The following is a 15,656-nucleotide window of genomic DNA, read 5'->3' as shown; positions in this document are numbered from 1 at the left end:
ATCCAGGCGTCTAATCATGCTAATTGAGGAAATAGGGTAAATACAGTGAGTACATACATACACCCACACACACACACACACTAGAAAGATCATGAAATAGTTTCTGACAAGAAATAGCTGATGTCAACAAAGTGACAACCATGTTTCAATCTTCATTTGGTCATACGTTCCAGAAAACTACATTTGGTTTGTTGTCATGGTATGATTTCACATGTATATTTTTATGTCGTTTCATGTTTGTATAAAGAAACGTACATGTATTCTTCATTTTGATGTCATCTCAGAAGCAATATTTTTTCATTTTATATATTCACAGATAAATGATGACGAGATCATGAGTACATATGTCCAGTTGACAATCCTAATATTTTGTAACTTGTTTGTTCAAAGAGTGCATGCGTTGTGATAAACGTGATAAATATTTGTTAACAATGTCTTTAATAGTTATGTATAGTTTTACAAAGTGTCAGAATATCTTGTGATGTCTCAATAAAATGTGTTAGCAAATACTTTTTGTTTTTTCTGTCACCAAATGAAGTGAGAATATGAATCAATGTTGTTTTATGTCACAATCATCAACATTTCAGATCATGTCCTGACAGACTGTACAAACCAAGTCTTGGCCCAGTGGCTGATAGCATGAGCATGGATCCACACTATTATTGATCTAGGCATTCTCAGGGGCTGGTATTGGGTTAGAGTGTGCAGCAAATTTTGGTAAAAAATTCCAAATTCCAATAAAAGATGTCTCAATGCAGCTTATCTTAAGTCTGAACATGATGTGTCATAGCATTGCAAATGTGACTTAGTAAGACTTAAAATTGAATACAATGATAGAATACATTTCATTGTAAGAACATATACGAACCTTACAAAAGTTCCAATTTTTTTACAAAATAAATGTTTGCCCACTAATCCTGCCATAGGTACCTAGTTTCAAGACCTAGATAAATCCATAGTATGCCATCAGCCACGCTGTCAGCATCCTAGCCACATTTCAACGTTCATGGTTCATTGTTCATACAAAACTTGTGCCAGGCCTTTTGATGGTTTTGTTTGTTTGTTGTGATGCAGCAGTCAGCAATATTCCAGCTATATGATGGCAGTCTGTAGACAATGGAGTCTGGACTAGACAATCCAGTGACTGACATCGTGAGCTTGATACAATGACATGCATCAACCAAGCTGCTGAGCCAGACCACCTGATTCACCTCTTATGACAAAGTTCCATGGGCCCATATTTTTACCAGTAAAGGCAATGATCACACTCCTTAAGCTCCAAGTCTGTTTTCAAACAAAAGTACATGTATAAGTACATTTTGACTTTGTTTCAACATATTCAATGTGAGAATGGCTCGTAATGCACTATTAGTCCACACACAGTGTTTTCAAAAATATACATTGAGTGACTTCCAGGGTGTTGCTGCACGAATCCATCATCAATTTTGCATACATCATCATAAATAGTTGTAATGTATTTCTTTAACAGCAGAGTTAAGCATGTTTGTAAAGTCAAGCTCTTTTATTATCAACCTTTAAGGCCTTCACAAATTAGATACAATATTAAGGCTTTTTCAAAGTCGGACTGTAGAAATCAGCACTGGTCCTATTGTCCTTGCAACCGCCCATTAGTTAAGGTTTCATAAGTACTGATAGAAACTTGCCATTTAAAGGGTTTGGCTATATATGTTGTCATTATAAGATAAAATGTTAGTTTCTATTGCTGTAAATGTTAGGTCACATGGTAGTGTGAGTGAGTTTGGTTTTATGCAGCTTTTAGCAATATTCCAACAATATCACATCAGGGGACACCAGAAATGGGCTTAAAACATTGTACCCATGTGGGGAATCCAGGTCTCCAGCATGACAAGCGAACGCTTTAACCACTAGGCTACCCCACCGCCCCAGTGATGGTGTGGATTTGCTCCACACAATCCCCACAGGGGAGTGAATATCGTTAAAAGCAGCATCCAATTTTGAACGTAGTACAGCTACAGCAGGATCGCTGCATCAAGGTGGTTGGTAAACAACTGAGTGTTTTCAACCAAACAAACCAGTGTTTGACAGCAAGAGAAAAGTGATTGAGTGAGTGAGTGAGTGAGTTGGGTTTAACGCTGCTTTTAACAGTATTCATGTTATATCACGTTGTGTCAGCTTAATGTGGGAGGAAAGCCCGAAGTGATGCAGGTCTCAGACGTTTACCACTTCGGTGAAACCCACGAGCACAGGTATGGTGCTGACAAACCTAGAAACATAATCGGGGCGAACCGGGATTTGAACCCACAATCATAGGTTTCTGGCGTGCCCAAGGGACGCAACTCTGCACAGCGAATCGCGGTGCCTTAGACGACTGGGCCACCCGTGCCCCCAGCAAGAGAAAAGATCCATTCAACATACAATATGGTCACTGACCACACAACCACCTACAGATTGTAATTAGTTTCCATTTAGCATGTTTAGGTGTCTTTTAAATCTTGTTTAATGCACAAAAGAAATGAGCCCATATTACATGGGAAAACCTTTCTTCAGTAATGTCTACTGGTCCTAGAGTAGAGTAACTTTGGAGCATTTGACCCCAGCTGTAAAACTGAGTGTATGAGTGAGTGGTGTGCCCCACTTTCAGCACTATTCGTCAATGAGCTTCACTCGCACCCATGTGAACTCAACAATTGGCACAAGAAAACATTTTACCTACTTGCCTGCTTCATCAACCACAGAACACAACCAATGACTATATATGTAGACAATAAATATTTTCTTTATTTTTTTTAAATGTAGGATCAGTATTATCATAGTTTTAAAAAGGCAAGCTTTTTGATGAATTATTGCCGGAACGTCAAGATGTCCATATCATTTCAGTCGAACATCAGGCAAAATGAATTACTAGAAATAGACTTCTCAGTATGAAACATTTCAATGCAAGGCCAACTAGTGACTTATAGAATGTGCAACATGCCGCCTCACTGGGGCACGAGGACAGGCTGTCAACCAAGTCACCCACCCTAGACTTACATGGAGTCCCAGAAACAAAGTTGTGCTATAACAGGGTTCACACAGTCAGACATGGAACACCAACATTCAAGGCCTTTTCAAGGCTTTTAAAGGCTGCTAACTGCATTTTTAGTTGGGTTATTATTAGCCTTAGTCTGTCAATATTATATTTAACTTTAAGCCAGTGTGACATATATAAGTTGTAAGATCTCAAAAGCAGTATGACCATCACATTTTACACCCAACAAAAAATAAATTAAGTATGTCAAATCAAGCTGATTTGGTGATTTTCAAGGCTTTTCAAGGTTGACACTAAAAGTTAAGGCTTTTCAAGAGGGACCTTCTTCAAGCCCGCTCAAACCCTGTACAAAGTAAAATCCTAATGGAGCCCAGAATAATTCTTAAATTCCTAGAGCTGAAGCAATGTAGACTTTCCAAATCATTCAAGACTAGATTTGTTTCTTAAATTTTTCTCTAGGCTTACCATGCTTACCACCCAATACAAGCCAGTTGCCTCTAGCTGATGGAGACCTATTCCAACCCAGGCCCCCTGAGAAGGAGGAATTATCCACTAATACAATACTGTCATCACTGTGCTGAAGGTCAAGCTGCACACAGACACAGTGTTTGAAATGATGTTAAAACCCCCAAAGACAGTCGGGCAGGTGACCCATAAGAGTTGCCTGCCCAGCTTCAAAGTTATGGCCCACATTCAGACATTATTAATACATGTATTGAAAAATCACTAAAATAAGCGACAAATTGCATTCTGATTAAATTGAAATAATGAAAAGAATTACTTGAGAATCTACGAGGAGTTATAATAAGACTGAATATGATAGTAGTCTTAAAATTATCTGTCAGATTGTAGGAGTGAGTGAGTGAGTGAGTGAGTGAGTGAGTGGGTCTGGTTTTACACCGCTTTGAGCAATATTTCAGCAATATCACGGCGGGGAACACCAGATATGGGCTTCACACATTGTACCCACATCGGGAATCGAACCCGGGTCTTCGGCGTGACAAGCGAGTGAGTGTGTATTGTTTTACGCCGCTTTTAGCAATATTCCAGCAATATCACGGCGGGGGACACCAGAAATGGGCTTCACACATTGTACCCATGTCGGGAGTCGAACCCGGGTCTTTGGCGTGACGAGCGAACGCGTTAACCACTAGGCTACCTGACCACCCCTTCAGATTGTAGGACATGTGGAGCAAACTTTCAGGCAGCCCGACAGAAAATTAACCAGACACAGGCAGGCAGTTATTTCAGACAATGCACAGACATGGATTGATCATTGATCATTGATCATTTGTCATAAATATGTTTGATTCAACTGATCAATCATCCATCATAATTGGTTGCCACAGATACTGACCAAAGGAATCTTTGAATATTTGCTTGAATCATTAATTATTTTTACCACAATCAATTATGAACCCACATAATCAATTATTGATCAGTGGTCTGTGATTTGATCATTGGAATAGTGTGCAGTGTGTACTCACATATTTTCCGAAGAATGATCTGTTGTCTCCTTGTTGACCTTTGGCCTTTTCTGCCTCTTCCCTTTTCATTTTCTCAATATACGTCTGTGTGTCGGGGCTGGAGTGAAGAAACAGATTGTCCATTAAGCCAAGTGATAGGATGCATGGCAGTGTTCAAAATGAGGTACAGGGCTCACTGAATTTTGCTTCTTCAGTGTAACTGTGTTTGAACGTAGGGATCCCAATCAAGTTCAAATATTCAACATTAGGTTTATGACATTGACCCCCTGACTCTCACACTTAACTTCAAACACTGCATGGTATTCACAGAGTGGCTGGGTGACTGAGCAGTAATGGGTATGATGCTGGTAAGAGTGTGTGAGTATAGTTAACGCCGCTTTTAGCAATATTCCAGCAATATCAAGTCGGGGGACACCAGAAATGGGCTTCACACATTGTACCCATGTCGGGAATCGAACCCAGGTCTTTGGGCGTGACGAGCAAACGCTTTAACCACTGGGCTACCCGACCGCCCTGATGCTGGTAAGAACAGTATTCCAGTTCTGTCACAGTGCGCCAAACTACTGAGCGAGGAAAGTCCAAAAGAATACAGGTTGTAGACATTTACCATTCACAAAAAACTTATAGTGCTCCGTAGAGGTGAAACGGTACAGCAAGGCAACATGACAATGAATATTTCAGACCACGTTCTAGAGGAAAAGCAAGCTGTAGACACACCATCATAGAGGCTATTCTTAGTAGTGAACTTGAAACTCTTATTACAACACATTTTGCAATATCTGACTGACAAAAATGCTGGGGAGAATTAAATGATAAGTAAGTAATTTATTTTAGCAAGTGTATCATCTTGTATCGATAAAGAAAGAAACATATCATGTATCATACCATCTCATTAAAACTCAAAATGAGCTGTGCACTGATGTATCGTTTCACCCCAAGTGCACATCCCTGTTATTAGCAACCAAATCAGTCGCGATTGCAATTTTATGATGGCAAGTTTGTATACATGTTTGGTTGCGTTGTGGCTCCTTACACTATTTCTTAATGGAAAGCCTGTTATTCCATCTAAATCTGGTTACTAATAAAACCAGTTGGCTCCAAAAGTTTTTAAAATTAACCAAGATGGCTGGTTCTGACAAGCCAAGGATCAGCATCGGCTGCAACCTGAATCTGCGATTTGAACCCAAGACATGATGTGAAGTGAAGGGACATAACTCTGCACTAGGAACCTGGAGCCATTTGATTAATGACTAGAAACATGTCAGGGATCATATGGGATTTCATTCACAAAATTCCAGTCATTCTCAGGCTTTATCCCCCATTTTGAAAGCTGTAACAAAATATGTTTTCACACATACCAACATAGAAATGGTTTCACACTTGAACTAGCAACTACCATCACAACATTTACACATCATCATTTACAACGTTCTGGATTCTGAGAGTTAACTGACTTTAAAAGTCCAGTTTCCTCCCTTGCCGAACTATGCTGGAATTCCTGGGCTCGATTGTAGCGCCACCAGTGGCTGTTACGAGTTATGTCCCTTTTATGCCTCTCCTATGGACCAATCAGATTCCACCTCTCGTATCACTTGCATTTGCTTCAAACAAAACAGCGGCGCCCAGTCACGACAATCTGATCAATAATCAAAGCCTATATTGTGATAAAACGGGTCTTACATCACGAAGTGCAATAAATCACGTTAGCACCTTGATTAAAAACATGAAAAGAGTAAGAAACTATCTGTTGACAACAAGATAGCGGTGCACATGCTTTGCAAATCCTGCAATCAACAGAAATCTGCATGACAGTTTACGAACCGGATTTTGATTTCAGAGCATGATTTTGATTGGACTGTGCATAGACTCGTTAGTCCAGCCAAAATGTAACTCCATAATACCAGCCTAGTTTGGCAAGGGTGGAAACTGGACTTTTATAGTCAGTTAACTCTCTTGCCTCGGGAAGATGTCTGGGTTCAAGCATTTTCAAACAGATGCAACTGATCATTAAAAGGGAGACAACTCTATGGTCACCGACAATAGATACATAAGAATTCTACAGAATTCAACTGGTTGTATCAAACTATTCCCTCAATGATGGGATACCACAAAAAACATGGTGACAGTGAATTCATCAACACCTCTCCCTCTCTTGTGGAACAAAGATCAACACAGTGAACGTTGCCAATATAAGCAAAGTAACAATCTATCTGTGAAGATCTGGGTCAGAATAGGTCTTCAGCAACCCATCCTTGCCATTAAGAGACTCCAATGCTTGACGTAAGAGGCAACTAACAGGATCGAGAGGTCAGGCTGCCTGAAGCATGTTATCGTATCCCAATTGCGCCGATCGATGCTCATGATGTCAATCACTAGATTGTCTGGTCCAGACTTGGTTATTTACAGACTGTCGTCATATAGCTAGAATAATGCTGAGTGTGGCGTTAAACATACAAACAAATAACAATCAAATTTTCGTTTGTTAACGGCTGTCTTAAAAATACACAATCAACTGTTAGATTGAAAAGAAATAATCTGGATAATATTGCCCACCTACACACTGTTTTACGACAACCTAATCACCATTCTTTCACACGAATAACAGTGACCTGATGTTCCTATAGTCTAGATAGGAGAAGGATGCTGGAACTCATGCTATGTCATGAGATGGATTTGCACTTGGAAAGAACCAGGAAAACAAACAGTTCGATGCAAAGGAATTTTTCAACACCTCATAAGTCAGAATTCACCAAAGGTTCTGAATGAGTTCCCTACCACTCAGGACAAAACAAACGGAGATAGAGTTAGCTATTACAGCCATCCAAAAACAGGGTAGCAGGGATGGTTTGCTTCTTTCTGTATTATTTTTCTTTGAAAAATGGTAACTTGCAGTATGTCAGTATAATTCTGTTTTCACATGAAGATAAAGACTTGTTTATCTTTCCGGGGTAGAACAGGTCTTCAGCAACCCATACTTGCCGTAAAAGGCGACTATGCTTGTCATAAAAGGCTACTAACGGGATCAGGTGGTCAGACTCGCTGACTTGGTTGATACATGTCATCGTATCCCAATTGCATGGATCGATGCTCATGATCTCAATCACTGGATTGTCTGGTCCAGACTCGATTATTTTACAGACCGCCATCATATAGCTGGAATATTGCTGAGTGCGGCGTTAAACAAAAAAAACAACAACAAAAAACCCTAACCTATCAGTGAACTGCAGTACATTTAAGTGGCATAAAATTTGATCAATACTGTATTCAAGGTGCAAATAACTTGAGATAAAAAGGTCTAGGGTGATGAGCTCCAGATCACGGGGACCCACCCACTACATCAAAGGCATTTATGTCTAGCAGTTATCTGCGAGGATCTCTTACATGTAATATGTGAAACCATATCAAATATATTGTTTGATAGGCATTACTTAGAAGTTGACGGATGACAAGTTTTTTGATACTGTGAAAAGCGACGTTTCGGTATAGATCCTTACACTGTTGTCAAGCAGGACTGAATGAGGGACATAGTACAGAATATATATAGTAGGTGGAGGATTAACAGTAACAGCAATTGCATACATGAGTGGGATAACATTGGTAGGTGTTGACAACAAATATATTTGATACCTTGTAAGGTCTGCAATCCATTTAGTCAATCCTGACAAAACAAATATTACTTACACAGGCCCGGAAACTGTCAGAACTGCTTCCACAGATGTCTTCCAGTTGGTCAAGTTGGACGCAGGAATATCGGCGCCAACACACAAGCCTGGAATAGCGGTCAGCGAGATGCCAAGAACCTCTCCGGACTGGTCAAAGTTCACCATCATCTGGTCACTCAGTCCAGACTCATATATTGCACACTACAACAGAATAAATAACAATGACATATTTTGAGTGAGTGAGTTATGATTTACGCTGCTTTGAACAATATTGCTGGTATGATGTCACAGTGTTTTAGCATGAAGAGTGAGGAAAGCCTGAAGTTACGGAGGTATAAGACATTTACCACTTTGTTGAAACCAACAATCATAGGTAGTGCTGACAAAACTGAAAACAAAATCATGGTGAACCAAGATTCAGATTAATGATTATAGTTTTCTGGCAAACCTAAGCAAAGTAACTTTAAACAGTCATCCATAGGATTTAACATCCCGTTAAAGATTATTGCACTTATATAGCGATGTATATGCACATGTGTGCATCAGTGTCTGCTTGTACTAGTCCGGATAAATGCTGATTTAATAGTTCTAGCCCACTGAGATTCAATGCCGCAGTTTAACATGACTACCTCACTCAGACACAGTATACCACACTCGCACTCTTCTGGAACATTTACAAACATAATACTGATCTCTCACTTCAGCTAATTTTAAAGACATTCTTGGATAGACATAGCCACTAGTCTGTTAGTCTGAGTCCAGTAACATTTTAGATCGACTAATTGTTTTATTCCCAAATCTAGTTATTTTACATCACCACTAGTCGAAAATGAGCAGCGGACTTGTCGGATATGACCAATGATGTCTACCCTGACATTATCCAGTAATAATGCATGAGTGAAGATCTATCTTCCAGATCTGCAAAAAGATACGTGAAATATATTCTGACAGGATTCCTGTTTTAAAGTGTCAGTAGCCAAATTGCCTTATTTCATTTTTTCTATGATCCAAGGTAGATATTTTGTTTTTCCAATTCCCACTTTTAGTTTTTCCTTGTGAACCATTTGCTTCCGCCAGATGACAACTTAACGTTTGATTCTCATCCATTTTCAACGTTTAAAGTGTTCTAAAGCTGAACTCTGAACGGATGTTGAATCCCAGAAAGTGTTAAACGAATAAATGGCTGTTTGGAATGACACTCTATTCTTGACAATTCCAATGACACTTACAGCTCGGGTGAATGTTGAGATATACACTTCATTCTGAGTCTGCTGATCCTCCTGCGATGTGACTGGGATCCTCACACGGTAGATGCCATTGCTTTGTGCCAGATTCTGGTAACAAAAGACAATATGAGTTTGTAACATTTCCCCATTAACAGAATAATTAGTCAAAAGAGAGTCACATAAAAGTTATTACACTTACATTTTGTGGTTATTTGAATAAACAACAAAACGTATGCACATCTGTTTTTTTAAAGATTGGCGCATGGTAAATCTACTTAGAAGCTGGGGATGTTTGATGACATGGTGAGCATGGCGCGATGCGGCCAGCTGCCACCTGTACCAGCATCTGCATACAGAGGTAAGTACCGTATTCGACGTAATAAGCGCCCAGGGCACTCTCAAAATTAGAAATAGGGGGCTCTTATAAGAATATGATTTTAGTGAGAAAAAAACAGAATTGAAAGATCGTAAATTTCGTGGTTTATGCGGACAGCCCGAAATGATACAAAATAAAAGTATGTGCGTATTATACATGATAGTTATATTTTCCAGAATTTAAATGCCCATAATTAAGGGTGCATATATCACACGAGTGTGTATTACACACAAATAAATAAGTCTTGTGTACATTGATCAATCGGAAGGGGTGCTAACTGGGATTGTTCACTAGCCAATATATTAGCAAATATCGCTGTGGGCGCTTATTACGTCGAATACGGTACATCTTCTATGGATGCTGCGCAGTTTCTCAATAACATATTCTCCTTGAATCCATTCATTATATTCAATATTTCTGTTTCATTCTAGTTCATCAAGCATGATATATACATTGTTTACTTTATTATTATACATGTAATAGTCTTTAAAGAACATAAAACATTTAAGACAGAAAATCAGAGTTAATACATAGGGTTTTACCTTGACCTTCAAAAAAGGGGCCCAGGGGACCCACTATTACTAATTACAAGGGTGCTTTAGGTCATATGAGGGCCCTGTAAACATTGGTAAAGAAATGAAATGGTGTAGTGAACTGTACTCAAAACTTACTATAATTATTAGGGCTGGCTACCGATACAGATCTTAGGGATCGATAATTGTTAACTAAATATTGATCAATAATGGATAAATATCCGAGAAATATCTTTGAGCAAATGCGCAAAAAGAAATCCTAAAGAAATCAACATATTTCACTCCACTGGTGAGTGGTGGCACATTTATTCAGGGATTACTTTGTGGCCATTTGAGATATAACAAAAACAGTTAATTTCCATCTTCAGCAATTGACATTATTTTATAATAACAAATCAGTTTGGGTACATTCAAACTTTATTTCATCACAATAGTTCATGTAAGGTATTATCAATGACACAATTTTCATATCGATAATCTACAATATTTCTTCCCATCGATGATAATTCTGATTATCGATCTCTTTTACCAGCCCTAATAATCAGAGGACTTATAATATGTTTTTGTCAAGAATTTGGTACAATGACTTATTGTGCATGCCTTGGGATGCAAATTTTTTATTTAATAAACACAAAAGGCCCCTTCTCTGGTAAAAACAAATCAGTCTTGATAGGTATCTCTTAGATAAGCTAACTTCAGTAGTTTCTGAGAAAACCTGACCCCATTATAGACACTTGGCACCAAGTAAAATAACATGGATCAAGGGACATAACTCTGTACAAAAATATGACCAGACCAAGTTTCAAACCCAGTCTGAACAAGTATCTCAGAGATAAGCATGCAAACTTTCATTCAAGTAACTTCAGTAGTTTCTTAGAAAACTTGTCCACATTTCAAGCAGTATGCACAAAGTATCCGCCATAACTCTGTGAACAATGAATAATGACACCAATTTTCAAACTCACTTGAGATCATGACTAATAACATTAGTGTGTAAAACTTCATTTCTCTGACTTAAATAGTTTGTGAGAAAATTTGAGTCATTTGAGAAGAGGACGGATGGAAGGACGGACAAAGAAGAACTCCGTTCCTTTATCCCCTGACCCACTTAGGGACCGAGGATAAAAACAAGCATGACGATCAGTTACGCCAAATATTGAAATAAAAAGAAAAGATAATAAAGTATTGTCTTAGATTTGAAGGTGTCAGTATTATCTGTATAATCTGTAGCACTTCCCACTGGGGTGATGACAGTGACAATGAAGTGTTGACGTGGGTTGTGAAACTTGCCGCTGGGGGGTCTTTCATCCCATCAATAACATTGTGACCCCCCACTGAGATAATCCTCCTAACCTCTGCTGTCCCTGGCTATCCGCACACCTGATCCTCTGGGATTAATACCCTCCATATCCTACCACCTCTCCAAGTGGCCATGCAAAGAACAGCTCAATGCCACATAGAAGTCCCCATCACATGATGGTTAATTCTGGATTTTCACTGAACAAAATTAATCATTTTCTAGGGACAAATATCACATCAGAAAATTTTAAAACATTTTATACATTTTTAATTGGACATTCTTTTATATCATTATAAATTTTGCAAAGAATCTTTAGGCCATTTTGATTGACAATCAGTTGCCTTATATGTTCCCCACTTTACCATGTTTACACCCCATTGATAAGTCAGCATTAGAAATTGGCACAAGCCCTGTAGTCCTTGCCAAACTGCCGAATAGTTAAGGTACCATAAGGACTTGTAGAAATTTGCCATTTATGCTATATGTCATCATTATAAGTACTTGTAAACTAAAAGTGTTTCTTCTGCTGTCAATATTGTTAACCTAGACCATGGGGACTTTTCCAAAGAATTGAACCAAAAAATGCAGTGAAAGGAATAATTCTCTATTCCATGCATAACAGAAATGTCAAGTCCATTGCACAGTTGTTTGTTTGTTTTGTTCATTTGTTATTTAAAGGTAACATAAATATCTAGTATATTTTTGGTGAGTGAGTGAGTATGGATTTACGCCGCTTTTAGCAATATTCCAGCAATATCACGGCAGGGGACACCAGAAATGGGCTTCACACATTGTAGCCTGCAACCTCGGGGTATCGCGGTACTTGTCATGTACGCTAAACGGAACAAAATGCACTCACTAACCTTTATGTTTATTCGTGTTCTCTGTATCAGATATCATTCATCTTATCAAACAATGCATATTTTACTGATAAAAGTTCATTATTTACATTAGTAGCTCCGAGTAAAAGCCGGGCCTCGCGCTCTGTTTGACAAGGGAGAGAACTCCATCGTATCGCGGTACAGATAAAAGTTGTGTATGGAGGTCCGAATTGGACAAAAAGAGGACATAATTCTACCAACCACTTGGTATGATCATGCCAGACATCAGTGATTTGTCCAGACAAGTGCAAAGACAGCACAAGTAAAATTCTAAATGTGTTATCAGCAATAGGTATTCAATGCATATTTACCGAAAAGTAAGAGAAAAATATTTTTATAAGTCAACATCAAAATATCAGAAATGATATTTTAAGATTGTTTAAAAAAAATTGGATGACAATTATTTGTCACAAAATGGAAAAATGTTAAAAGTCAACAATAAATATATAAAAAGCACTCCTAGTATGCCCAAAGTATGTATTTATCTTTTGGTTCCTAGTGAAGAACGTATTTCTAAGTTTGGCATTATGGCCCTTATGATCTCCCAATAGATTATGGGCACAGAGCGGGAAAAAATGTGCGGACTACGTAACTTCCGTTACATCATTTAGTCGCCATGAATATGCAGATGATCTAGTTCAGGTCGATAGAGAAAGTTTACTTGGGGAACTGCGGGTTATATCTTTGGCCATTGATAGATGGGGGTAAGGAAATATTACAACAGATGCCAGAAATATGTATCAACGGATTAATAACTCCTTACTTACAGCAGACGGAACATTCCGAGGAAATTGAAATTGTTTACGAAGTGAGCACTTCCTGGTTACTGATTTGCATTAATAGACAGCCGCTAAGAGGCGTGTCCCGCCTGAACTACCGGAAATCACAAATGCCGCGATACGATGAATGCCGAGTATACCCATGTTGGGAATAGAACCCAGATCTTCGGTGTGACGAGCGAATGCTTTACCCACTCACTAGGCTACCTGACCGCCCCTGTATTTTTGTGATATGGGCTGGAGGCCTTGAGTACTGAATGAACTCTGTCAGTGAGTGTGTCTGACACCCCACACAGACGCATATTACGACTCCAAGCCCACCAATCTTTCATAGTTATCCTTCAGTAAACACTTACAACTTAAGGCTGACCCATACATTCAGTGGTGTTTCTGGGTTGTCTTACTAAAGTGAGATAAACCCATCAAGATGCTCATGCAAATAATGATATTGTGGCTTATCTAGTTTCAGGTCAGGCATGAATGATGGAGTACCTGGAGTTGAGCCCGCTCTTCTGGAGAGAGGGGGGCCGTCTGTGTGAAGCGAGCACGGTTTCCCTTCAGCGAGTGTATGACAATAGTCCCCCTCTTGGTGTACACTGGGTTGGGGCCTGAAACAAAACCAACCTCCATAGTCTACATGATCTAATTCTCAATTAGTGTCAGCAACCCAACAAACTTCACTGACCACCTTGTTGACAGAGAAGGCGATTCCCCTTGAATTTTCGCATTTGATTAGATGATGCTAACTATAACCTTGCAAAATTTGTATTAGAATACATCAAATCATGTATGTATTATTTTTGCAACAATTGCATATAATACAACAATACTCCCTTCTTGTCATCCATGTTTCATGGTAAAACCCTAAACCTGTGTGTTTGTCATCATTCACTTGATGCTCAGTTAATGACTTTATTCAGATTACCTGACAAAGAGTTTGAAAACCAACTCAATAACATTCATCCCTGTCTACGAGGGTGTCAAGGATATAAAGCAACTAGTGCTTTGCATTTGGCATTTCTTGTGTCCGGGGTAATTATTCAATCTAAGATTGGGTTATAAATCCAGGTCTGATGTGGTGAATGTATTACATGTTATTTCTACAATGCATAAACATAAACAATGCCTAGCAGAACTGAAAATACAATTTAAATAGTATATTGTAATGTTTAGTCATAGTTCATCTCAAATTTCACAAATTATTGAACAAGTTTGAAATAGTTACAGAAATTGATTAAAGTCAAAAGCGTCAATAAACATGATTCCTTGACTTGTTAATATCATCCAGTTACCTCTGTCAAATGAGTGCTCCACCGTAAGTGTCCGTGATCCTTCAAATTCATCTTCAAACTGAAATTAGGAAAACAGTACAGAAAATATTGCATTTATTGGTAGTCTAAACAGCATACAACCGCCAACAGATCAACAGTAATGTATTCACGGCATTTCAAAGTTGGATCATGATTCCACTATATTGTATTTACACAAAAATATAATCATGATAAACAATCATTCAATGATAAAGAGACAAGTTCAAAGAAAATCAGTTTGTTATCAATCATGTTACCTTGTGTGCTAAACAAGATACACACATAATATATCTCCACATGTACATTCCTGTGGCATTCATGCGACTGTCTATGTGAGGATCAGTGCAAAAAAAATAAATCAGGAAGATCGAATTGACGGACAGATTTTAAGCATTTACTGAATTTAATGTTTATCGGCTTGCCGTTGGATTTTTGTTCATGTGACATAAATAGTCATGTGACAACCCCTTCACATATTTTCTTAGGTTCTTTAAGAACTGTGCTTATCTTAGGTTTTTTCAAGTTTACATGTGACAATTTTCTCGGGATATTTCGAAACCATGCAGTTACTAGATTACTAGTCACATTTCAAATGAAAACCGGCAAAAATATGAGTCGCGTTTGAATTACTGAAATAAAGGTGTAACAAAATGAGTGGAATGGGTCGCATTTCTTAATTTCTAGATTTGATTTTGGATAATGTCTGAATGTGCACATATGTCCACTTGTTTATGTGACGCACTAATATGTATAGACTGGACCATGAGCGAAATTCGAAGGACTGCCGGCGTCGGAAGTTTCTTTTTTCTTCTCAGCGATCACGACACCTTTAGTGACATTTTGATCTGTGTGAATAGTTGGACTATGTGATGTTTACGTCAACAGGTTCAAACGTACCGCAAATATACCGTTGGGTGTTAAACACAGTGCTAACCCTAACACCATCCAAACTGTCGTGAAATCTATGGGGGCCGCCATCTTAAAAATGGTTAGGAATTGTGGGATGGATTAATTTCCCTTGAACCAATAAGAACGTCAAATACAAAAACCCTCCCACATTCCAGCCAATCAACTTGCTCGTAACGTCAACGC

General features: G+C 38.6%; 1 protein-coding gene across 2 annotated transcripts in view; it reads right to left on the bottom strand.

Annotated features, from left to right (window-relative positions):
• LOC124112254 (ER membrane protein complex subunit 10-like) overlaps positions 1-15,597 on the bottom strand; it is a 48,031-nt gene extending 32,434 nt beyond the window's left edge. For both annotated transcript variants that reach the window (XM_046472271.2, XM_046472272.2), the window contains exons 1-6: positions 15,462-15,597; positions 14,547-14,604; positions 13,747-13,862; positions 9,389-9,493; positions 8,179-8,360; positions 4,498-4,594 (exon numbers count right to left, since the gene is read on the bottom strand). In XM_046472271.2, the coding sequence (XP_046328227.2) occupies positions 4,498-4,594; positions 8,179-8,360; positions 9,389-9,493; positions 13,747-13,862; positions 14,547-14,604; positions 15,462-15,542 (639 nt within the window). In that variant the 5' untranslated portion in view covers positions 15,543-15,597. The remainder of the gene's footprint in view (positions 1-4,497; positions 4,595-8,178; positions 8,361-9,388; positions 9,494-13,746; positions 13,863-14,546; positions 14,605-15,461) is intronic.
• Between the last annotated feature and the right edge of the window lie 59 nt (positions 15,598-15,656).

This window comes from Haliotis rufescens, unplaced genomic scaffold (assembly GCF_023055435.1).
Source record: "Haliotis rufescens isolate VD_foot unplaced genomic scaffold, xgHalRufe1.0.p SCAF_6, whole genome shotgun sequence".
In the NCBI taxonomy this organism is placed as follows: Eukaryota; Metazoa; Mollusca; class Gastropoda; order Lepetellida; family Haliotidae; genus Haliotis; species Haliotis rufescens.
Note: the sequence above shows the minus strand (reverse complement) of the source record. Positions and strands in the feature narration are given on the sequence as shown.